Genomic DNA, 26,570 nt, shown 5'->3' with positions numbered 1-26,570 from the left:
CAGTCAATCCTCTTCAATTAGAGGTGAGATGTATTTTAGACACCATATAAAACTTCTAAGAAACCTTACAAAAACTAAAGACCAAATTGGATATTCCCTGTATTTTTCAACTTAAAACTGAAACCCTAAGTTCAAGTTTCTGCTATATATAATGAGTCAACAAAATGGCCATGGGCCTTTTTTCTCCCTGATGGATAACTGTAGTGAAGCAAAGCATTCTACATAACTATCATCCAACTTTCCTTCCCCTAATGCATAATTCTTCTTTGACCACAACAAAAATACTTACCTCTGAGATGCAAGTTAGTTTTGGAGTGCAAGCCTAGGACCATGTAGTACAGTCACAATGCACAGTGCTGACTCCCCTCACTTAATTGAGAGTTGAAATTTAGCTCACGGGTGCCTTTACTGCTTCACCTCCATAGGCAGAATTTTTCTGTCCTATTTTAATGCAGGCAATTCAACCATGTGATCTGTGAAGCTGTACCACACAGTGTTTTCTAAATTCTTTTATCTCTACAAACTTACAGGAGTGATTACTGAATTCCAGAAATGGCAGTTCCTACAGGCATCACTGAATTACTTTGTATTTTCAGACAAGGGACATTTTCTCTCCCTTATCTACCTCAGTTCCTCTACCAGTTACACTAAGGAATAACATAGTACTTTGTAAAATCATTTTTACATAAGCAATTAACAAAGTTGTTGAGATTTAAGAATTTGTATTATAATCTTACACCAATTATTTTCTCTCTGAACTTCCTTCCATTTCATTCCCCTCCTATTAATAGAAGAAATCCTTTAACAAGCTTTCCTCTTCATTATTAATAAGAAAAAAACAGTATTCTCTTTTTCTTAGATCTCACCCTATTCTTCTTTCCCTTCCTCTAGGTCTTTCCTTCCTTGTTTCCCTCTGATTCCCTCTCTCCTTCCCCTCCTTTTTCAGAGGCTTTCACATATGCAAGAGATGAACATTCGTCACAAAGCAGTGCAGTTCATTGAGCACATGTAGCTGCAAGGATATTTCCTGGAACAAACAAGAGGATTGTTTACAATACCTCTGCCCTTCTCTAACTCTCTCCTGTAGCTCTCATTTTATCTCCTGTTCTCATCACCCTCCCTCCTACCATCTGTCCTTTCTTCTCCCATTTTCTTGGCCTCTCTTGTCCCCTGCCCACCTTTTCTCTATCCTGTCTTCACTGCTCTCTCCCTCCTCGCCTCTGCTGGATGAATACAAACTGCCTCTTCTTTTTAATGCAAAGTATTATCTCCATCTTTATTACATGAGGTAAGCTGTTCAGATGACAGGGACAAAAATTCCTGATTTCAGCCCTCTGGATGCTGCCTTGCAGAACAGCATAAACACTGAGAGAGCGTTCCGCAAAAAAAAACATGATACAAGAACAGGAGCACAAGAATCAAATACAGACAAAGCATAAACAAGGAGCTTATTCCTGAGGCAAAAAAAAAAAAAAAATTATGCTTTGAGACTGTCACTTCTGAGATAGCTAGTAGTTCACTCATGGTCCTTCATAAGTGGGTTTGCTTGTCCTGCTGGAAACAATACTAGGTATCTTCTTACACCTCATGAGATAGTGATCAACTATCAGACAGGAAGATGTGCTCAATGTTCATCTAGACTAGGATACGCATACTGGTATACGGTATATATAATTCAACAGTATTGTTGCAATACTGTTGCATTATATAAAATCTGTTCTTACCTTCTAGCGAGGTGGCCAGATGAAAGAAGCAGATGATCCAGAGCCAACCCATTCCTGCCACTTTTCTTGCACTGATGCCAGCATTAGAATCCATGAAGATTCTCTGTAGGTACCACCATCTCCAAAAAACCACACACTACTCCCTTGTAATGGCCAAAGATTTCTTGGAGTATTTTAATATCTTTCCAAATCAAAGCACAGAGGCCTTCACACAGGAATACTGGTTAAGAGAAAACAGAATGTAGAAACAGAAATCAGATCACAATAATACAGAATTGGCAGTTTTTATACACCCACTCCATCATTTACTACTTCTGAGATACAGGTGAAAAAGTGTAGTGCAGACCCAGTACTTAACATACACCCACTCCCCAAGACTTCAGTCCCAGTTGTTTTGTACACTGTGACAGTACACACAGATTTTGAGACATTCATGGCATCAGGGAGAATGGTGTTCCCAGATCAATGTTAATCTGTCCCACAATATAGGCTGTATTCTTACTTTAAGTCCTGACCATTTGCATCTTTCACAACGCCTCTTGGAAGATCTCCATTCCATTTCCTCTGCATGCTTTCCAAATTCTGTCTCTTAAATTCTAAATTATACTTTGCTTTTTAAGGACTCTGCAGGGCAGTAGCCATGACAGGAGAGTTTTCACCATTTATGACAATACAAATCTGCACTGCTGATACACTTGTAACTGTAATTCAGATGCAGGCATTTGTCCCTTTAAGCATATGACTGTACAACACTACTGAAGTGGGACAGTATTTTTCCCATTAATCTGTCAAAGGTGAGGAAGAAAATGTTGTGATATTTAAGGTCAAACAGGGAGACTGCGTTACAGCCAGGAAAAGCACACAAGTCCAAATTTTTTATCTTAAGTGGGAAAAAATCCAAACAAAATGCCACCACCACCATTATGAACCTGACATAAAGGCTCATCTCACAGTCAGGGAGCAGCATGTCAGGGAGCACCATATCAATCCAGCACAATAATTTTGTTAAGTGTGGTATTTCTGGCTCCATTTGCCCAGTTCTCAGGCCACCGGAGAAATATTGTGGTAATATGTAGGTTACATGCAAAAAGCTAGTATGTTTTGTTTCTTTAGGTGCTCTTTGCACAGAGCATTGAAAACACGTCAATGTCTTCTGTGAGACAGTGAAGCGTAGCTAAGCAGAAAGAAAAATGTCTCAAGCAATATAGAGAAATGGCTCAGTAACCTGGATGAAATAGGGGAGAGACGAGTTGTAATTAAAAGAGGCAACTTCACTGCAATTATCTGAAAATCTTGCAGTGGAGGATTTGAGTATGTTCACTGTAGCAGAGAAAAAAGCAGCCTGGGGAGTATGAGAAAAGGCAATGGAGTTCAACTTGATTTGCTTTACTAAAGAAAGGGAGAAATTACTGGACAATATGGAATAGTTGTCTCTTACACTGCCCCTAATTAGAACCTGCAGCACCAAACACAGATAAAACATAGGCACCCTGAGCATCACTAAAATGTATGGAAACTAAAGGGAGCTGAGGAAGAAGCAAAAACTTTGATTCATGATTTATGAGGAAAGAGAAAAATAAAATCAGTTAAGTGTAACTGAGGAAAAATGAAAATTAAATGGGATGATGGATATAATACAGGTACTGCATATTAGTTTATGAAGCATGTATATACCACAGAAGAAAGACACCACTGGATGAAACTGTAAAAAGGAGAAAATTCCAGGCTGAACAATTCAGAAAACTCTTCTTTATAAAGAAAAAACTATCCAAGCACATGGAAGTGCTCTCCAGGAACGGGGTTGAAGACTACTGCCCAAGCCACCAAAACCAAGACTTGGTATACCAGAATCAAGCCTGCATGACTACTCTACATAGAGACATAATTACTCAGCATTTGTCTTGCCAGTCAATCTATAACGTTATAACACCTAAAAGCCTTTCTAGGCCAGCCAACTCCTGAGAGATGGGGACTTTTAAACGTTCATTTTGAGTGCAAATAAATGCAGGAACAGAGGTCAAATAAACTGAAGAAAACTTTCATTTCAGCCAATGGGACTGCATTCATTACAGAAGGTTTGAAAACAGCCCACAGTTCAGACTTTTTCAATGTCACATAACTTATGAGCGGTAGAGCAGGAAACAGAACCCAAATATGCTCTGGCTGCTGGATCTCAGGACAAAGTCTTGAACTTATGAGGTAATAGGTACGGAGGAAATGAATTTGCTACCACAAAACAGAACTAGAAAAACCCTGCTACCAAGAAGCAGACATAAAATAATTTCTGGCTCCAAGGAAAACAAATATTCTCCTGTCCTTCCTACCTGCACATCTCTCTCACAACATCTGTTCATCTTATCCTGATAGATCCCGTATCTCAGCACTGTTGCACTGCTCTTCATGAGGTATCATACAGCCTTTGTCTGGATTAGACTGGAAAATTATTTTTCCCTGAAATAAACTGTGGCTAAACCAACTCCTAAATCAAAACCAGCTTTTTAAAAAAGGTAAATTTGTCTTTTTTTTTTTTTTTTTTTTTTTGATTCTACCTCTTCTACACCTCAATGAAAAATGCTTACTGCACAATGAAGGATATAGGAGAACATTATGGAAGCATTTAAGTGTGAGTAGTATGGAAGCACTAGCTTCTCTGAATTAAAGAGTACCAAGCCCCTACATTGCTAACCACTGCCCTGCCCTTTCTCCCAGCACTTGATGTGTGCAGAATCTGACTACAGCCAAAGACACTCATCTTTCATTCTTCAGTTCTCCTACTATTCCTTCCCTACACCAAATTACTTCAACAGAAACCTCAAACCATTCCAACTTCTAAACCACCCTATTCTCTTGTCCACATAAGCACCTTTCCATGGCCTTTTCAGCTTGTTACTTATTCCAAAACCACTTTCAGACAGATTACCTCTCCTTGCTACAAAATCCATTATCTACCATTTTCCTCCAAATCCAACTGCAAAGTCATAGTCCTTCCCTGCACAAGATCCTTTAACAAACCTCATTAAATACCCCTTCTTATCCTTTCTCTCTGCCAGCTACATAGACCTTGCAACCCACGTACCAGCTGTCAATCCTTCTTATGTTAACCCTTCCATAAAGGATTCTAAATAATTTTTGGGCATACACTTCCTTGGCTAGTGGAATGATCTCCAACTCCTTGGAAGTCCTGAAAATCACAAAGCACCTGAAAAGCATGACAGTTCCCGAAGATCCAAATGTTTTTTAATGATTCAACCCTATAAAACAGTGAAAATTCCAAGCAGTCAGAAAAGACCAGTTGTATATTGTCTTTGCTTTAGTACCAAGCTCCAAGAGATGGGAGACAGAAGTCTACAGGTTATCTGCTTACATTATTCACCAATGCTATCACGATTGTTTACTTTGGCATCATCACTGTGTTAGCTAGATTGCCAAAATTTAATTTTGTTCAGGATCCCAATAACATAGATTAATAAAATCACCAGTATTTTCAAGAATCCTGGTTTCTTAGCTAAACAACCAGTGAGGGAGAAGAGTTTTTCAGGAAGCTTGTCAAAGCAATGGAGCTTCCTCAGCTTCTTTGGGCATCTGTTCTAGTGCTGAACTACTGCTGGGTTGGGTTTTTTTTTTCTTCCTTATATAGTCAGAGTCTTCCCTGCTCTCTTTTGTTGTGTATCTCAACAGAGGAGAGTCAGCTCTTGCCTAGCATCTCAAAGCTTCTTCTACACAAGACTGCAAACACAAACCATTTTAGTTGGAAAGCCCTGAATGTGAAACACAGTATGCCTGGCTTCACTGGCACTTTTTACAGCCTATTTCTTCTTACCAGACAGCCAGTGCTGTAATTTCTCTTTTCTGAACTCAGTCTTGAAGTGGGAACATTTTACTACAGTCTCCAGGCAAATGATGCTCAGTGCTACAGGATAGATAGCGATAGCGCTCACATATGTACTAGGACAACTGACACTTGTTCAGGTCTGTGCTCATGAGATTTCTGTCACAAAGGGGGCTCCTGTGCACCCATCCTGTACCCAAACTGTGGCAAATAATTAAGTATTTCATGCAGCTGGTATCTCTGCAGCAGTTTCCGTATGTAAATAAAGGATTGCCCCAAAGTTCAAGCACTGTCAACAACAACACCTGAAGAGCCACAGGACACTAGTGTTGCTAAATGGGTCAGCATTGATTCAAAATTCTCTTACATCACTGCATGTACTTTTATTAGAAGGGAAATACATTTTGCTACTAGGTTTGTGTAGTCACTTATTTTAGACTACATCAATGGCATATGTCTTCGAGTCTTGATGGAGGTGGTCAGGCACATGACAAACCTAAGAGAGATCTCCTTAGAATGGACTGCTTTTTTCCTTCTGGGTTTGCATGGCACTCTGAGACTGAGCAAGAACAGTGACAGCTAGATAAACTGTATTAATTCTCTGCTGGCCACAGGCTCTGATGCACCTAAGCTTCAAGTAAAACCTTTTGCTTTCTAATCCTTTTGATTCCAGCCATAAATCATTAGACAGACCTTTGCTGAAGCATGTTTTAGCTTAGCATGCGGGCAGCATGTAGCTACAGGTCAGAAAGTAATGCACATTGATCCTACTCCCCTCTGACAGATACCACCTGCAGAACCTGACATCAAATAGCAGTTAAGCGTTCATCCAAACCATGCACCTGTCTGAGTTCTGCAGGAGGAGTTTAGGCACGCCTTTAGGATTAAGATAAAAACTAGGATTGTTCAGGCACTGCACAAACCTCCTGGAGAAAAGATGAGGGCCTGACAGCTTCTTCCTCTCCATGAATGGAATGTAGCTGTTTCTTTGAGTTCTGTGAAATTAGAGCAAACCAGATGCATCAGGAAGAACTATTAGTTCCAGACCCCAGTTCCTACAGGAGACCTAAGGGCAGTTCTAATATGTTATTCCCTAAAAGCTGACAGGAGCTTGATCCACTATAGAGAGGATGCTCCATCCTGCACTACTTTGTAAAAATCCTAACTCTAATATTTGTCCAAGTATCTCATTCCCAGGAGGCATGGAGGCAAATGGAAGCAATGGGTCTGTCAACACAACATAAATATTGTTAGTTCTTAATCGACAGTTTCTGACAGCCTTCCTTACTGGAAGAACATTTGTGGTTTTGAATGTGCAGTCAAGAGAATAACAATTCTGCATGCTTTAGTGCAAACTATATTTCAAAACACAAGAAAGAACACTGAAGTAGATCAGTGTCCATCTCACCCAAGTTTCCTCTGTGTCTCCAGTGCCAGGAAGAGGTGCTATTTGGAGACAGCTTGCAAGCCTGGCCTCTATGTCATCTACTCCCCTACTATTCCTCCAGCATTCACAAACACAGGACTAGGGTTACTAGAGAGTATACCCCAATTCATTTCCTTTAGTATCACTATGAACTTATCTAAACCCTGTTTTGAACTTGCAATAGATTTGAAAAGGTATCTATCCCTGTGTAACAAAGTACTTTTATGTATTTTAAATTGTTCTACTAATAGAAGCTGAAATTGTAATAATGCCAGATTTTTACTCTTTTTATTCTTCCTAACTGTCCCAAGAACTTTTCCAAATCATCTTGTTTCCTCCCACTGGAACAATGCTTCCCCCTCCTTCATTGTCAACTGACTCCTCTAGGCCTATTTCACAGTAGAAATCATATGGGTATAGCTTCACACTGCTACACTTGATTCAACAGATTCCCCTCATATTTGCCATATAACTTCCTCACACAAAGCATCTAGATGCAAAATAAATGCACCTCAAAAAATCTTCAGGGCAAAGAAAATGCTGTACCTTTGCAGGCACAGTCTTTTCTCCTGTTTGTCCTGGGTTTGAGTGAGTGGTGGGGTTTTTTGCACATTTTACACTATCATAACAGTTTAATATTATCTATCAGAAGCATAAAAAAGATAAATGAGCACAACACCTAGGAGAGTCAATAAACTACTATTCCAATTAAACTGTGCTGCACACTAATTCATCACATTTAGGCAGAGTACAAAAAGTGGAATTGATACTTCTTCTCATTCATGATAAATAGGGAACCATGATGGTGTTATCCATCAAGCAAGAGGCCTTTTCCCCTCCTTTCCCCCCAGTTCCTTCCTACTATAAATGTTCCTTTGCCACTGAGATGCCCTTGCAGCTATGGTCATGCATCTCACTAGGGTAATCCTCACAATGCTGTTGTGAAAAGCTGTCACTCAATGCTTGGTAACACTTCGAGCATGACATAATACTGCCTAGCTTCTTTCTTAGACTATAATTATATTAACTGCTATTCATACAAATCTTTCTACATCCTAAACAAGAAGTGAATGGAGGGGAGAGCAACACATAATTTATCACTTAGGGTTTTAATATTATCAAGTTAATGTGTTTTTCTTCAAAAATTTATCACTGGGGCATATAGCAGCAAAGAGAAGTGTTTAATTAAATATATAAATAATTTCATTAGTAGTTGTATATCCTTTTATCCTCTGATAATATTTGAGATTATTTTGAATTACTCCAAAATACTTTAAAAATATCTGAGAGAGTGGAATTTGTAACAAAGCCTTGTGGAGTCCTTATGCTCTGTTCAGTTTATTATTTAATCTTGAGAGAAGGGCTCTAGGTGCTAATGTATAACTAACCTTAAAGGATTTTTTCCCTCAACAATGTACTTCCTAAAAGATTTCCTCTAGCTGACTTGATAATTTGTTTCTTACAGATTATCTAAATAGGGTTGTGTCTGTGCCTTTTGGGGTTCTTTAAGTTTACAATGGCAATCCAAAGGTTGATTCTGAATGCTCTCCAAAGAAAGGGATTTATTTCCTCGTTTACCATGGAAACACCACAGTCTTGAAGCTGATCTTCCACACTGATTATATATTTCCTAGTGGGATCCAACTTAAGAAATTCCATAGCCCTTAAAGGGAAGAGATGCTTATTTTCCTGAATTTTTATTAAGCCTTTGAGTCCCAGACAGGGTGTCCAAATTAGATGCATAATCACTCAAACAACCTCTACAGTCAGTGGACTGAGCTGAATCATCTTCAGTAGGTACCTAAGATCTGCGCTAATTAAAAAAGGGAGCTATGGACTGCCAGACAGCCACCTCCATATGATTCCTTTGGTGCAGCCTAAAGGTATCTGGGGAGATTCTGAGCCTCTGTGCTGTCTTCCAACACATACAGGTGTCCACATCAGCATTTCTTTAGATAACCACAGTGCTTTCCTTTAAGTCTCTCTTCTCTGCCATGACACACATGCCTGGCTAGAGAAGCCTCACAACTATGCTTGTGACTTTAGTTTATCTTTCTAACGAAAAATTCATTCACCGCTGCTCTGTGTTTCTGCAGACTCTCATAACGCCTCCCCATTATGTTTCTGCTATGACTAACAAGAGGGACACTGATCTCTTGAAACTTGCAATTTAGAAAAAAAAAATTTTCATTAAAGATACAGAATCTTTCTCCAACCTGCTTATTAGGTACTTGAATTACATGCATATTAAGCATAACAAAGCTCCAAAATAAAATCTCTTCCCACTTCACAAGATTTGACTTAATTGACAATTTTTATAGTGATTCACGTACTTTTCAAAGAAACAATGGTAATTATACTGAAGTTTCTAACATTAACACCTGGAAGAAAAATCCCAGCTCTAGAATATTAATAACATTATAGCATGAAAAAATGTGAAGAAATGTATTGCTGTATATGTGTCGTGGTTTGAGCCTGGTCAGCAGCCACGGAGCCACTGTCTCTCCCTTCTCTTCTGGCAATGAGAAGGGGCAGATGAGCCAGGCTTGGGGTTCAAGATAGGACCAGGAGGGACAGATCACCCATTATGGTCACAAGCAAAAGGCAGACTTGTTAGGGGAAGAAAAAAGAAGAACATACATTTATTACAGACACTAACAACACATAACAGAGTAGGACAGTGAGAAGCATTGCCACATCTTGAGAACACCTTCCCCCCACCCCTCCCTTCTTCCTGGGCTCAGTTCTCGCTAGATGCTAGAGATGCTCCCGATATCTCTACCTCCTCCCCGCAGCAGCGCAGGGGCAGGGAATGGGGTGTGCAGTCAGTGCTGCCATTTCTTCCATCTACAGTGGGGGGAGCTTCTAGAACTTGTTCCCCCCTGCTCCATCCTCCCAGTGCTGAACTACAGCAGCGGGGCTACCTTTTCCGAAAAGACCCCGGCCTTCATCGGGCACAGCACCTTGATCATCCACGTGAAAAACACAGGCCATAAATCAATGTCTGCTCCACTGTAGATCTTTGTGGGTGGCAGGGGGGGGCCGCCCTGCCGTCTCCCCACAGGATACAGGGGGGTCTCTGCTCCGGCACACCTCCTCCCTCCTTTCTTCCTCCGTTCCTCCACTGACCTTGGTGTTCATGCAGCTGCAGCAACTCCTCCTCACAAGTCCCACTGCCCATCACCACGTCCCTTCTTAAATACATTATCGCAGAGGCGCAGCCGATTGGCTCAATTTCCCAAACAGAAGTGGAGCTGACGTGGAGCTGGGGGAGCTTCGAGAAGCTTCTCACAGGGGGCCGCCCCGATAGCCCCCTCCCCTGCCACCAAAAAACTCCACCACTCACTCAACCCAGGACAGTATGTTAGCCAACACTTGCCTGATAGAAACCCTCCTTAAAAGTAATAGTTATTGGAGTGATACAGAAATTACTCCCTTTGAATTTTCATACAGTAAATAAATGAGACTGCAGAAAGAAGAGGGAGAAAAATAATCAAGAGGTGGCCAACACATTTATCCTCTTTAATGGACAGAGAAGGTAACAGCTGTACCTATAGGGTGTGATCTTACCAACTTTAATTACTCAGAAAACTTGTCTCAGTACAGCTATGCACAGATCCTTGCAATGTACTTTTTTCTATGTAGAAATAAATATGAAGTTTTCAACTTCAAGAATGATTTACCTTTAACAAAGATACTTTTATCTGTACAAAAGAAGGCATAAGGCATCAGAGAGGAAAAAAATAGGTAATTTACAAGCTCTAGGACACAGCACCAAACCTTCCTCAAGCACTGTGTAAAAGGTTGTATTTCCAAAATCCTAAACATGAAATTTTATGTTTAGGGGATTTGACTTAAGTATCCCTAAAGATGGCTGCATTATTAATTTCTAAGTGAAAAAATTCTGTGGTAGTAAAATTCTTTGAAAATTGCCATTTTCTTTTCAACTATCAATATCTAAGTTTAAGTAAACACTTCAAATTTCACAGTAATTTTATGATATAACAAGTTTGAAAACAACAAGGAAAAAGATTCATACTATTTCAATATCAAGAAAGGGAAGGAAAATCAAAGTTTTTCACAAACAGCATTTAAACAAAGGATGTGTGACACAAAGCGTATGTGCCTAAAATCATGTTCTCACCTACTCAGCAATGATGATCTTGCTTCTTTTTCATCTGAAATTAGCTTTATTATATATCAAGTTCTGATTGCTGATGGATGGAAAATGATACAGAGGCCGAGCACAGTGTTAGCATCGGCTAGACAAGCAACACCACAAATCAGACAAATAGCCCTGACGTATGCTGACCCAGTCTGTGAGAGCATCTGCAAATATGCATAGACAAACCAAGCACAGAGCTGCCAAAGGGCCTTAAAGGCACTGTCAGGACACTGGAAAAGAAACCATGGGCCTGAAGGGTTGAGTGGGGGGAAAAGTGAGAGTGGCTTACAAAAGTAAGATATGGATAAGCCTAAGAAAAGGGATATTGTATGCTAGTGCTGTTTCCTGTTTTAAATTAAGAATGTAGCCTTACATAGCATGGCTAGAAATATATGAATCAAGACCTCCGCACAAACACTCAAAACATACGATGGAGGGCAAAAAGCAAACTGAGGATATTTTTCTTACAATTATCTCTCTGGACAAAAGTCTGTAAAGCCCTTTAGTAAGGATTAAGATTTTCTTCAGCTGCAGCAAAGAACCTTATGTTTTTTTGTACAAGTATACTTACTGTCTTCATCTCTAACTTTGTGTAAAGGACGGTGTCTAAAAGATGTTTATACAAATGAATGTCTGTCTCAACACTGCTGGACTGTGTCGAAACCACCAATGGATGTCTGCCTCAGCATTGCTGGAGCAACCCACCTGCTACTTTCTAATGCTTTAGCAAACATAGTCACAGAAACTGCTACACCCCCCATAAGCCCAGACAACCAGAAAACATTACAAAGAAGAATACATCCTTGAAGATAAAGGAAGCAAGACAACCTTGAAGATAAGATAGAGAGACCCTGAGCTTGCATCAATCCTGTTAGACCAGTCTGAACCACTTAGGGATGCAAATCCAGTTAAAGTCAAACATTCAATCAGGAGGAAGATGCTGAGCCTTCATTAGTCAACCACCAAAGGATACCCCACGACCACCACCACATTTGATAGAGCATGTAAATGATTTCTTGGAAATCCCCAAACCTTTCCCGGAAAACCTATGCATATGGATAACCTTGTTAGTGGTCGCAATCGCAAATAGAACTTTTCTACACCAAGCAGATAAGCAGGCACTTCTTTATTCCAGTGCTGGAGAACATGGGGGATAGCTCCACCAAAGACTTGTTCTCCGACAGGTACAAAGCACAACATATTTATACACTTTTTCAGCAGAGTCATGGTTACATAAGATCAACAAAATTCATAAAGTTTAGTTTGACCTTATTAATGACTGGCTTTCAGTTACCTCACCTGACCTCTATTCCTATTCTACAGAAATCATTGGTCATCTTTACTGATTGATTTGAATAGAATGGGGGGAGGGTAATGATTAGCATATTCATGCTATTTCCTGGAAATCATTATCATATGCAAATGTCCCTAACGCATGCGTGGTTATGTTGGACGGGGGTCCTCTGGTGGTCGTCGATAGTCTTCCTCCCTGTGTCCGCTGGTTGAACTCCATCCCTGCGCACGCTCATTTCATCTTTGGCCAATGCTCATTTCTTCTTTGGCCGATCTTCCCAACCAAGACCAGTTTCTTCTGGTACCTATTGTTTCAAATCAAGATCCATAACCAGTACCCACTGGTTTGATTCAGAGTCCATAACGATTCGTACAGTGTTCAAGGCACATGGCATACTAGCTACCTAATCTTAAGAGCCTTAGTGTGCTTTATATTCTCATAGCTGCTATAGTTTCATTTTAAATCAAAGTAATATTTTAAACTAAAATCAAAACAGTATTCTAGGATTCAAGCTATTTTATTAAGGTAATTGCAACAATCTTACCCTTGCACACGCGCCCAGACCTGGGGACAGAAAAAAGACCCTGAAACACCGCCCCCCCCTAGAGACGGTATTGGGCATGTGCACCACCACTGAGTGATGAGTGCATGCGAACAAGACAGCTTTTAGGATATGTCAATCAATCCTCGGGAAGAGCGACAACACTTCAATATAAGAGCCATGACGACCAGCATCAAATGGAATTCCCCACCTGATGTGAAGTTAATTCGGACTGATGGGACTGCCCCAGCTCCGTTGTGGTAGCTACTGCATCTTTACTTTCCTTTGTTTTTAACTCTTCCTTCTCTCTCTCTCTCTCTCTCTCTTTCTTGCATCTACACGAATATTGATGTAACTAATAAACTTCTTTTCTTTTTGGCATTTGACCTCGTTTGGTCTTAATCTCACTGTGGGAATAACAATGAATCTCCCCTGACCAGAATTTTCCTGGGTTGGGACATTTTGCTTTTGACTTTATGAGGGCTTTACAGTAAGGAGTATTTAGCATAAGCAGAAAATGCATGCTATTCATATTCACAGTATCCAAACTTATGCTATCCATTAGGAGGTAGTGACAGCACTGGCAATCGGTTAAAAGATAATGGTCCTCTTCTATGAGAAATGCCTGCATTTTGAAATTGCCTTTCATTCCATGAGATAAACTGACATTTCAAAACAGACTACAGAAAGAACTAAGAATATTAAAACATCTTCATGTAAGTGCTGCTCTTTCTATTAATCTCCTCTCTGGCTTCAAGGAAGCAACTTGGGTTTTCAGAGAATGTCCTTCCTGACTTAAGGGTTAATTATAAATACTTTCTTCCATTTTAATCAGTTTCACAGCCTTAGGCTGTTACAGAGCTTGGTTCTCAAATTGTTGGCTGCATGCATTTTCAGTTAGATGCTACTTTTGTTTTAAAAAACTATTGAATTATTAGCATTATTTATCATATTTTTTTATTCCTGTTAAGAGAACAAGGAAATAATATTTATTTGTAAAACAGAAGGAAGAAAAGCACTGAATCACTTTACTGACTTGTTAACTGCCTTGATCTTGCTGTCCAAAACTCTTCATGCAGTTGATTACCAGCTAGCTTCCACCCAATTATACCCCCACATCTATTGCAAATACAAGTTTCTGACTTCGTAAGATTGCCCTAACAGAGGCCTGTGACATGATATATTCCCTGAATGGAATGGGAATAAGAAATTATCTTCAGCCAAGACGATTCTCTTAAATTTTGCTGACTGCACCAACAGGCTATACAATACACAAGCTTTGGCTCCAGTATGTAAATTAGAGTATTTGATGTGGAAATATATGCACAGAACTAGGAAGCTATGAGGGAGAAATGGCACAGAGAAGAGTTCTACCACAGTTTTCATCCTCATATGACCACTGTTTGCATAGATGGGAACACTATCTGTTCCACCATTAGTTTCAGCCTCATGTTTCCATTAGGCACTAAAACACTACAAAATAATCCTACAGCTGCACTGATCACACTCTACAGAACTGCACATCAACACTAACAATAGTCTGTCTATAACCATCTTTGCAGGAGGTGTCACTGCACTGTGCAGTAGCAAGCAACCAGGGAGCTACCTTGGTAGCAATCTCTCAAGACAGCACGAACACAGAGACAGGAACCATGAAATCTAGAACTTATTCTGGGAAAACTTTAAGAAAATAGATGATTTAACCAGTTTTGCTCTCTTCAGTTCTAGCCTCCAAATCCATAATCTTCGTTCAGTCTCCTTCCCTCATAGTACCTTGGTCTCCTGTTAAAATGACTGAACTAAGTAACAAGAACAGGCAATATAATTCTCCTATTCAACTTCAGAAACATCTGACTTTTCTTTAACACTAAGTTTCTTCTACCTTTTGTCAGTGATATCTATATTTATTTATTTACTTATTTAGAGGACAACATTATTGATTCATGCAGGTTCAAGGCTTAGACCACGCTCTCACTTTGATTCTGGAATCAGCTTGCCCCAAATTGGCTCTTGTCTAAGAGACAGCTGAGAGAGCAATGAGGCAGAAAAGGCAGCTTGAACAAGAGAAGTGAGATCAAGGCTGCAAAGAAGAGGGAGATGACCTTAAAGGAAATCACTGGGTGGAACAATTAGCTGAGTTCAGTGAAGTATCGTAGGGAGCCCATGTGTAGTGAAAGTGGGTTACAGAGCCCCACCAAAATTTGAACTTGCCACTGGCAGAGCCTGCAGAGCAGCCAATTCCATCCATTCTCAAGTCCTTCCCTCCTCCTCTATCCTGCATTTCCAGTTCATTGTTTCCACCCGCAGGAAATAGGAACATTATGTGCCACTAACACTTCAGCAAAACAGAAAAAGTCTGAAGCGGAAGGCCAAGCAGGATACAGCAGAAAGATATTTCAGGCTCATACCATCTCTTTCTAATGCATGTTTGCATTATATTTCATGCCAGATATGAAACCAATAACATATCTCAGAGCTCATCCTGCCTTCTCTGTGTCTCAAAGGCTTATTTATATTTCAATGTGAATGATGGAGCTCACTGATCTTGTTACAGCCATGTCCAACTTCAAACCAAAGGATTACACCTGAAATGGAGCAAAGACAACACTCCACTTCCTTTCCTTGGGTACCAACTGGTCTTGGTTGTAACACTGTAGATCCAAGATGCATTTTCTGTCAGGAAGGTAGCCCCTCCCCCAGTTGCTGGTAAGGCTGTAATAATAGAAACTGAAAGAGGGGGATGAGCATCTTCATTTATTCAACATCTAGCCTACAGTCCCCAGTCAACTGCAGGATTTTTGTCTGTGTATTCCTTTAGGCTTTCCTAGTTATATTTTTAAATGACATAAGCAATAGAGCTTCCATGACTCCCTGCAATCTACTTAGACCCTTGGTGGAGAAAACATGCCTTAATACTGAACCCAAAATCATCTAATTTGTGCAATTTGAGCTAGCCCTTTTACTTTAGTCACATTGCCTAGGATCCTGCCAACAGTCTCCCAGGTACTATAGATACTCCAGAGGAACCCTTTTCCAGCCATCATTAAGCTAGTTCTTTCTAATAGCATGTCAAAAATTCCCTATAGTCTCCTCATCACTGCTGTTGCTCTTCACTGAGCTCCCAGTTAATCAGTGCATGGCAGAGAAGTTCACAAATACAAATAGCCCACGTGCATTTGCATTATTGCCATAAAGTCAAGGATTTCAACACCACAGGTTCAGAGGCACAGGAGAAAATATAGAAAACACTGGGCTGATCTGCAGTGATCTGGGGTGGAAAAAGCAAGGCCTACTCCAGAAGAATCATATAAAAACTAATTTTAAAAGAACTTTATGAGGTTTTAGGTCATGTTCCCCTTTCCCACTCTGATTTCTAGCCACACAACTCTGTAAAATTGAGACACGATGACCTTTAAAGAACTTAACATTTTTATTTTTACTCTGTTTCCAAAGACTGATCTGTTTTCTTTACACCCTGTCACCACACGCACTGTTGGGGTTAATTCATTGGACAGAATCAAAATGATCTATTTAAGAAACAATTTCTTAAGCCATTCTCTTCAGGTAACAGGAATCTTGTCACTAATTTGATTTCCCTAGTTGCAGAAACCTGAAGCTCTCCAGAGTCACTTCTAATTCAAGATGGGTAAAATTATCCATGAGAAACACTCAATTGCCAACACAATTATTCAAATCAGCATTAGGACAACTTTTAACTGAAGCAAGGAGCACAAGTGAGGCATCATTCCCATTATGCTATTTCACCAAATGTCTTTCTGGTGTTCAGCCTGGGGCCCTGACCAAAAAAGGTGCTACAGTAAGGCTCAAAAGAAAACTAACTGTTCTTCAGCATCTGACTGCACATACGTGTCTCAGCAGAAAACAACACCAAGACACATGCAAACTACAGAAAATTCCCTCCGTCAAGCCTCTATCTTCTAGATTTTAACAGACAGCTGATTTATGCTCAGGTCAGCACAATTTGTTCTGAAATCACACTGTACTGAACCTTTATCCATTTCTAACATGCTTAGACACTGGAGGAGGAGGCAGCCACTAAGGTCCTCTCTGCACTAGTAATTAAATTAACATTTCTCAACAGAACTATTCCATTCCAGATACCATGATAATGGCAGTGATAACTACTGATAGGTAGCCCCTTTATTAACAACACACACTCCAAAAGGGATTAGCAAACTCACTGAAAAGTGAAAGTACATATTTGCATTCCCATTGTTGCTGGCACCAGCACCTACTGACATTAGCAAGCAACAGACAACTGCAGACAAGCTTCCCAACCCAGCTGTGCTTCCAAGCAGCTTCTTCCTGGCTCAAAATCAAGAAGGAGTAATTTCAAACATATTCCTGGTGCAGAAAGCATTTCAAATTCTGCTTACTGGAATTAAATTGATCCTAGCTGTGAGTGAAACTTAACATTTGGAAATTCAAATAATATTAAAAGCGGTCCAGTTTGAATTTCCAAATTGAAATTATTCAAAACCTGCCCAGAAATCTCTGCAACAATATCCCTCTTGTGACATCCTACCTTCTTCTTAAATAATAGTTAGGATGATAAGAGTCCTGCCAAGGAATCCTGCTTCTGTATGTAGACATCCTCAGTATCTGAGAGAACTTGTGGTAAGCCTTATGGTAAATGCCTTCACACAGGCATCTGTATCCTACACACTGCCCCTGAAGTGGTCAGCTGGGCCAAACAGATTCATATCATGTGAATGTCAGTAAATAGGAGACAGATCAGGTCATTTAGGGAGCTTTGAAAGCTTTACAGTAACTTGAAGGAACATCAGTATACTAAACCAGAAATAAGTTACAAAGAGTCAGTAGGCCTCAGCCTCTGGCTTCTAGGGTTTAATTACATGATTTAGACACACTGGATATTTTCCAGAGACATGGCACAGAGGAAAAAACACTGCATTTGGAAACCGCAGAATCAGCGGAGGAATCACTTAGTTGGCAAGCTACTCCCAGGATAGTACTTTTTTTCTCCTCTTTAACTGTTGCTGTGTGCATGTATGCATGTATATGGGAGGGTGTGTGTGCACGTGAAACGTTTGAACAAACATTTGCTTAACAAGCAAGCCGTAAGTAGCAGAATGCACAGGGGCCTCTGGAGGCATGAAAAATTGAAAACACTAACTAGAAGACCTTGTCTTCCACAGCAGCTTCTTTTCTCAGAAGTGGTCTTGAGAACAATCTTCAAGTACCACGTCTGTGACAGGATGATCAGCCTACTCCATGGTAACTTTTTAAAAGGGAAGACAGCATCTTCCATATAAAATATTGTGCCAGTACCTCCATAAAGCACATACTTCTAAATTTTCTTTTTTTTTTTTTTTTTTTAATACCACATGTATTAATAGTATACTTAAAATAAAATACTGTTCCTCGTGGCAGAGGAATATTTCTTGAAAACACAAAGTACTGGTGTAGTTCTCTGTTAAGTTTGTATAAATCAAATGTAAGAAGAGTGACAGCATGAAATGGCATTTTCTTACTCAGCAGATTTGCTGCTCACATATCAGAATATCATGGCTGACATGAGTCATTAAGGAGTTCTTATCCTTTTTGGGGTCTGTTGACATAGCACAGTTGGCACCACTCGAGACAGAGAGCTAGTTTGCTGCTGCAGAACACCTACAAAATTATTTACAAAATACACATAAGTTATGTCCATGACACTACATGGTTGCCAAAGAGAGAAAATACGGAGAGAAGAGGGATGTCCAGTCTGTTATAAATAACAGAAGGATTTTGCTTTCTCTAAAAGTAATTAAACAATTACTTTTATTGAGTTAGGCTAAAGGTGTTATTAAATTAGTATTGTTAAAATTATAAAAGTTAAGCAAGCCTTTTTTGATCACAAAATTAGGCATATGGTTGGGCATTGTGTGGAACTGGTCAAGCAAGAGGATGGGGGGGTGGTCTGTGGTTAGGTGTCATGGAAAGGGGAACCTGGATGGGAGGGGCCGGGGAAGAATGGAAGCCGGCAGAAAAGGGTTAAGTGAAGAACTCCTGATGAAGAGCAACCTGGACTTTGCCGTCCCACCCCATCTCCACCCCAACCCCCCCCCATTTCCATCCCAACACCCCCATATCCACCGAAACTCCCACCCCTTCCCGAGGGCAGTGGAAAAGTTCTGAGAGAGACAGCCTCGGAGAAACAAAGTAAAAGGAGCTGTCTGTGCAGGCGTAAAGAGGAGAAAACCCGCCATTTTCGCTCAACCAATGAAATCTTCTGGTTGCTCTATAAAAAGAAGCCCCTGTTGGGGCGGAGTGCACGCCATTGCGCCCAGTGCTGTATTCTTTGCTCCACTGACTTTGAATAAAATATTTTTTTGGTATGCATGAGCGTGTTTCTCACAAGTCCAAGACTTAACAGGCAGAAGCTAAATGATAAGGTTGCAAGAAGCTGGAATTCTGCTGAATTTGTGGAGTCAGTAATTGGAAAAAGTATGTTAACTGTATTGCTGTAAGATGATATAAAACTTCCTAACAAAATAAAAATTTTGCTTTTTTGAAACAGTAGGACAGAACAGTAATATAATACTAAAGCAGGCTTAAGAAAAAATGTAAGAGAAAATAATGACAAAACTACAGGAGGCTTTTAAGTTTCCTCCTATAGCTGTAATCAACTTTTATCTTTATAGAAATGAGCCTTTTAGCTTTTGGAAAAAAATCACTGTATGTTTATGACCAAGAACAGCTGATTTGGAATATTCTTTACAAACACTTTTTCACAATAGTGCCCTTCTTGGGTGATACTGCTATCCTTTTTGGTGGTTAAGCCACATTATAAAGATCTAGCTTGATCACACATACCAGTTTCTTCTTCTTCCATCTTCTACTGTTCATGTCTGCAGTAAACATACACAATATGTCCGCAGAAATGAGAAATAAACTGTGCAACCTTAAATGTGCTCTAAAGGTATTTTGCACTCATTTGTAGGGACTTTAGGAGAACCTTCCGCACAGGGCCTGCCAAGGGATAATGCATGGCTAACAAGAAAAAGCAGGATTTAGGGGGAGCAGACCTATAGAGGGAAACATTCCTTAAGTCAGAGGAAAAGCATGCATAAATCTCATAACAGTGCAAGTATCCAGGGAAGGAGATTTGACCATGAAGCAACTCTATGTTAATGAAGGCACACAAGGTAAGGTGTGAGAAACTGTAGTGATCTCTTTCTTACATGATACTCTGCGTGTGTCACGTGCAGTAGCAAAGGGGAGATGGGGAAGACATCTGCATCTGGACACAAAGAGGAATGTACACAGTGAATTTGTATAAGCATAAAGAAGGCAACTCTCAGTGGACTGAGGGATCAGCTCTCTGTCAGACACATCTGCTGGCAGCCTATGGGAGCATGCTGGAGAATAAGCAGCTGTCTCCTTGGAGCCACCAGCTGCCTCTCCTCCAAAAAGTGTTGTGCCATCGGTCAGCCTGCAAGTCTAATACAGAAGGCAATGACAGTAGCAGCCTTGGGCAAAAGAGAGGAGACATCTCTCCCCCAACCCACTCCAGAAAATGTCTCTATAGCCCAAGCTGTTCTTGCCACAGCTAACAGATTGGAAGAGCTGAGAAGCTCAGAACAGAGCAAGAAAACATGCCTTTCTGCAGGGTTTTGGTGATTAAACTAGAGATGATACAAACCTGTTGCATACAAGCTCCAATGCCCAAAAATAATGGTATTTCCAAGTATCAAAACACATGACCATACAAACAATACTGTGTAGCTCAGTGCAAGCACAAGAAAGTCAATTAGGATAGAACTCAGAAGACAAGAAAGAATGTTTAGTGGATAGAGGGGCACACAGACATGTCAAGGAATTAAAAACTGCACATGTATAATTTGGCTAAGAGGGCATACACACAAAAGGCAGTAAGGGAAAGGATATAACTACGTGCAGTTTTCTGAGGCTTGCCAAAACACTAGCAAAATAAACTGAAGTGGTGCAAGGTGTTAAATTTAGGGAATGAACTTCTAGAAAAAAGCAGATCCTATTTTCAGCACAGAAATCAAGTATCGTCAAAGAAAAAAGATTATTAGATTGTGGATTATCTATTTCTGGTTCCCAAATGAACCTCAGCATTGGAATTATTTCAAACTGGGAATGAAGAAAGACCCCAAAATAGTCACTAGATCTTGTGTTAGTGGCTTGGGGCAGGTGGATCAGCTGTGACTAAACAGGTGCACCCCATGCCCAGTTTCCATGTTTCTGGTCAGAACCTACATAACAAGGAAGAAGGGAGCCTTCCGTGTTCATCCCAGCTGAGGCTGCAGATCTGCCCCTGTAACAGACTTGTCTGGTGCCAGATACTCTTCCCACTGTCTTGACCTTGTTTCCATTTGCCCTCTCACTCTCCTTCCTCATCAATCTGCATGACTTGATATCACTGCTAATAAAGGATGCCACGTGGGGGGATTTGCTTCCCTATCTCTACTCTCTTATTTCTAGAATTTGTGGGGGAAGCAGGTGATACTCACTCTTATCCCCAACTGAATGAGTGTGGTGGCAGCAAGAGAACCTTCAGAGTAAGTGAAATCATCTCAGCAGATACATGAAAGCCAAATTTAAATTACCCATCAAAACAGCCACTCCCATATTCACAGATCTATTTAGCAGAAGTAGTAGTACCTTACCTCATCTCCTTGAAAAATAGGTTAACGTGTCTCTTCTCTGCCACAAGCACTCATACAGCCATTTGTCCCCCGTAAGAGCATTAAACAACCCTATCCACAAAGCAGGCCACAAAGCCTTCCTTGTATCGTTCCATGAGGATCAGAAACCTATACAAGCATGCATCTACCCCAGTCTTCCTGCTTCAGTCTTCAAAGGCAGCATTTAGCTACGGCTCTTCAAGGAGCTAGAGAGAAACAACACGGATAGAAGCACACCAAACACACCATGCAAGTGTGGAAGACATCTGGTTTTGATGGCGATTTCTGCGAGCAGAGAAACCGTGGCCCGATTTCATACAGGTTTTCTCTCCCTGACCACACACGGGCACCTGACAGGAGAGGCGCTTGGGCGGGGGGTGTGTGTGTGTGTGTCTTTCTGGGCACTTCGAGTCCCAGTAACACAGCCTTTAAACAGCAGATACCAGGAAAGGAGAAAAAAAAACAAACCTGAGGAGTTTTTATCCCTTTCATAAGTAGTACTCGTTTGTTCTGCGTCTCCCGCCGCCACGGCCAGCATAGACCTGAAGATATCCTCGGCCCCGGCCCCTCTTCCTCAGATCCCTCCGGCCAGGCTCACAACATCCTTCCCCGCCGGCCCGCTCGCCCGACACAATACCTTTTGCAGGACTCCAGCAACACCCCTTTCACTTCCCAGCATTACTCAAGCAGTTTTCGCAGCAGCCCCTTCCTGCTAGAGCCGTGCCCGACCGGCATCAGAAAAGTTGGACAAAGACCATTTTCACCGTCGGAGTTCCACCACCTCGATGGGCTCAGCGCCAAACCCCTCCCGCTCCGCACCCGCCGCCGCTTTGTCCCCCGGCCGCGGGCACAGCCCTTGGCCCGCGACCGATGCCTCCAGCAGGTCGGATGCTTGCGAGCAGTCCCGATCCCTGCGCTCCTCTCCAGGCCCTTCTCTGTGAACGTTTTTTCCACTCCCCCCCCCCGCCCAGGCCGCCCCCCCACTTACAGAGGAGGATCTGCCTTGTCCCCTTTCCCCGGGCTCTCACGCTTCCCCCCCTTCCCTCCTCGCCCTGCCCCTCCTCCCCTCATCAGCGAGCGCAACCCCCCACCCCTCCCGCCCCTCCCCCGCCGACCTGCTCTCCCGCGCGGAGGCCCAGCCTCGCGCAGCGGCCCGCGGCGGCAAACGCGGGCGCTGCGCGGTCCCACGTTCTGAGGCGGCGGCGGCCGCTCCTGCTTGTCAGTTCCGCGGCGTTCACCGTCCTCCCTGCCAGCCTCGCCGGCTCCCCCGGCCCCCGCCGCCGCGCTCTCGGCTCTGCCGGCTGCCGCAGCCGGGGCTGGCCGGGGTGGAGCGCGGTGCGGACGAGGCCTCCCCTCACAGCCGCTCCGCCGGGCGGCACCGGGTTCCGTCCGCGGGTCGCTCCGCTGCTCACGCTTCCTCCACCCGGTGTCTTCCAGAGGTGGGGGGGGGATTTTCCAAGTGGGTCTTCCCTCGCCGGAGGCTCCGAGCTGCGGGCCAGGGTTTTTTCTGGGGGGGGGGGGGTTGCCCGGGTGTGACTGGAGGTGTGCGTGACCCTGCTAGGTTTGTGCCAGAAGGTGCGGTGTGGCAGTGCTGGAGGAGCAGCAGCAATTGCCGATCCTTGGACGGTTTCTCTGGGCTGTGGGAATCCGTGTTGCTGTATGGCATCTACTGTGGCAAGCCAGCTTAAAGTTAGCACGGGGGTGCTTACTTGCACTCTGCTTCCAAATGCTCAAGGTCAAATGTCACAGAGGCTATCTGCGTCCTTGATTCTAGGTACTAACAAACTTCAGCTCAACAAGCAATGGGGTGGATAAATCAACCGGGGTTCCTTAATTCTCCTAAAGAAGGACCTCCACTTCCAGTGTAGAGAGAAAGGACTGGAAGCATCTTTCTGGGTCACTCTTATCAGCTGCTGGTGCAAGAAAAAGAGTATACCTACCCAATCTACAAATGTCACTGGGCTGAACACAGAGAAATGTTAGAGGATGAGGCATGCTGCATAACCCTTTGATTATACCTACCGTTCAGTGAGTTACACGGACAGCTGGCAGAAAATGAGGATGCTGTGAGCTACAGTGCAGAGTGTGCCTATTTGGACTCAGTGGAAAAATATATCAAAACTCAGTGGCTTACAATTCACAAATACCTCTGTGATAACACTGAGCAGAATTTTGGGCCTCTCCTGCCAAAGTAACTTGGTTTGAAGTACAAGCTTCACATTACAGACAATATAAAGTGACCATGATTCCCTTCAGTGTAAAACACTGGTACACATACAAAAGCACAAATGCACATTAGACACCTCACTGCATGATAAAATGTATAAACTTCTGCTTAGGAGAAGTACTATCAGCAGATAGTGCCACATCTCTGAGTTCAAAAAGCTAGGATTAGTTTACACACATCACAGCCTTTTCTAGTAGTTCTGTATTTATGCAGAATAACACAAATACCTACCTCTTCCCAGACAGCATAGTTTCTTTCCTAATCCTCTCTGTGGGGGTTTCTAGACACCAATTACAACAGATCTCTTTCCTTCCAACTCCCTCCTTGGCCCCAATCCTCCCCTCTCCGCCTCGGTCGGATTATAAAATAAATTGACTTCTGGAGAAATTGCAGGTACTCAGCTCCTCTTGGAATCTGGCCCTTGCTTAGTTCGGTAGTAAATTTTTACACATTTTCCTTTCTTCCTCCTTTTAGTACTATAAGGAGCATCTGGCTCCTAGAAAGGAGCAGTGGGACTGTACCATTGTACCGGGGTTGGGAAAGAGGTTAAGTAGCCGCATTGTTCAGTAGCTGCAGAAACACTTCCTCCCCTTTATGGTAATGGAATATTCCCCCCCAAACCTCATCCTCCTCCTTACAGAAGGAAAGCCAAGCACAAGCGAGCTGCTACTCTGAATGGAGAAGTCTGGGAAAAGTTCCTGTGCTACAAGGAGGCACACATGCACGTGCAACATCCAAACCCTGTTTAAAATCTTTCTTGGTGGAAGGCAAGACAACTAGGGATTACTAGGGATTAATTTTAAGGCAGTTAACTGTTCTTTCTTCAAGCTGCAGCATTTTGCAGTGTATGCGTTTATGTCTTCAAAAACTTTTCCAGTTTCTGAAACCTTCCTCTACTAGACAGATTATCATACCTCAAAACTCACCCCTCTCAAAAATGTAAACAATCACAGCCTAGACATGACAGAAACAGAGAAACAAAAGCTCTCCATCCCAACCTACCATGGATAGATCAGATTCTCAGGTCGGTCTTAAATGTGACAAAACTACCATACCTTATGCAAAAGTGTGGCTGCATGATATAGATCAGTGGTCTCCAAAGTGAGGTGCATGCACCCCAAGGGGTGTGTGAAATGACCCATTGGGCTGCAGGAATAAAATATTAGAACTTCAGTAGTACATTTATGTATTTTGTAAATAAGTAAATATATATATATATTGGTGGTGTATGCTAAAGTTTTTTATCAATAGGGGTACATGATAAAAAAAGCTTGGAGACCACTGATACAGACAATCATGTGCTCCAATTTACATAGACAGACATTCATTTTATAGACACAGAATTCCACACAATAGCGAGTTGCAAGTATCCAGACACACAAACAGATCTTGTAATAATTAAAGCAAGAAAAGGTGCAGTTATTAAAACAATGGTCAGAACAGCAAAACATAATCCATTTCATAACTAACCTCTTCACTGTGTGAAACATGTTAGGTCTTGAAGAGAAGAGAGTAGGAATGTGCAGGGCAGACCACACAAACCAAAGAGAAGAAAACCACCCATGAGGGAATAGCTGAGGAAGATAAAAGGGAGGGGTGAGGCTAAGACAAGGGGAATAGAGTTTCAAAGGAAAAAGAGAGAAAAAGGAGGGTAAGAGAGAGAGGTGGGAGACGGAGGTAGAGAAAGCAAGATACACACAGATGAACTATTAAAGACAGACAAGGACAGAACAGGATATGGAGAAGAAAGGGAGGAGCTGGGAATATCAAGTAGAATAGCAAGCAGAGGAAAGAGTAAGAAGGGTACTATTATACTATACATGAGAGGACATGTTTGACAGGCAGTTTTGAAGCAGAACTATTTTCAGGGGACAAAATCTTCAAGAAGATTTTCTCAAGGGCAGATTTATCACTTCAAAAATATAAAATAGCACATTTTTCCTTTCCAGATTTCTGAAAAATAATCATATGGATCAGTAAATTAAAACCTTATAATACTCTTCTGGATACCATGTATTATGGCCCTGTTTTGTTTGTTGACGTGTTTGGTGAATAAAGGTATTTTCTCCCTAAGAAAGCCTACTATAGAAAGAGAAGAAGCTTACAGAAAATTTATAAGAGATAACTGAAAATAATTTAGGGATGCTCAGAAGTGCAAAAGGACTGAGAAGCAGCCCAAGATGGAGTGTGAAAGACCAGACCCTGCAGATTCACATTCTCTACTCTGGCTCTTGCTAGTCATTAGTACAAAGTCATGCATTTTTTTGTTTATTTTTTAATCTTTATCACAAATAATAATATTTACTACAAGTAAAGAGGCTTCTTACAGGTTTCAGTTCTCCCTTGAAATAAGCAGTGTTTCTGCTTACAGAACAGGCTTGTTCTCTGTTTTGTCCTTCTCTGCCATTACTCACTTCTGCTTAGACTATTGTTTCCTGAGCTTTAATGAAAATTAAACCGGAGAGGGAAAAAAAAAAACCAACCCAACCTACATTAGCTGAATGTGCATGCACCTGTATTTTTAATGACTAATGTTATTAAGTATGTGTATCTGATGTTATGAAAATTCCCTTTCTTAACTATTATATCAACCATTCTTTATAGTATGACAGTGTATTAACTTTGTTAATATATGTATTAGTTCACATTATACACTGTATTGTCATGAGGTAGTGAAACTTTACTG

At 41.6% G+C, this 26,570-nt stretch overlaps 1 protein-coding gene across 6 annotated transcripts in view; it reads right to left on the bottom strand.

Annotated features, from left to right (window-relative positions):
• Window positions 1-25,391, bottom strand: part of LOC104366087 (ephrin type-B receptor 5) — a 74,371-nt gene extending 48,980 nt beyond the window's left edge. For 2 of the 6 annotated variants that reach the window (XM_032997530.2, XM_032997536.2), the window contains exons 1-2: window positions 22,126-22,578; window positions 1,725-1,944 (exon numbers count right to left, since the gene is read on the bottom strand). In XM_032997530.2, the coding sequence (XP_032853421.2) occupies window positions 1,725-1,818 (94 nt within the window). In that variant the 5' untranslated portion in view covers window positions 1,819-1,944; window positions 22,126-22,578. Of the gene's footprint in view, window positions 1-1,724; window positions 1,945-22,125; window positions 22,579-22,645; window positions 22,693-22,772; window positions 23,117-24,115; window positions 24,335-25,354 lie in introns of those variants that run through there. The other 4 variants (XM_042788806.1, XM_032997533.2, XM_042788805.1 and 1 more) reach the window with 4 other exon arrangements.
• Between the last annotated feature and the right edge of the window lie 1,179 nt (window positions 25,392-26,570).

This window comes from Tyto alba, unplaced genomic scaffold (genome assembly GCF_018691265.1).
Source record: "Tyto alba isolate M040663 unplaced genomic scaffold, T.alba_DEE_v4.0 Super-Scaffold_14, whole genome shotgun sequence".
NCBI lineage: Eukaryota > Metazoa > Chordata > Aves > Strigiformes > Tytonidae > Tyto > Tyto alba.
Note: the sequence above shows the minus strand (reverse complement) of the source record. Positions and strands in the feature narration are given on the sequence as shown.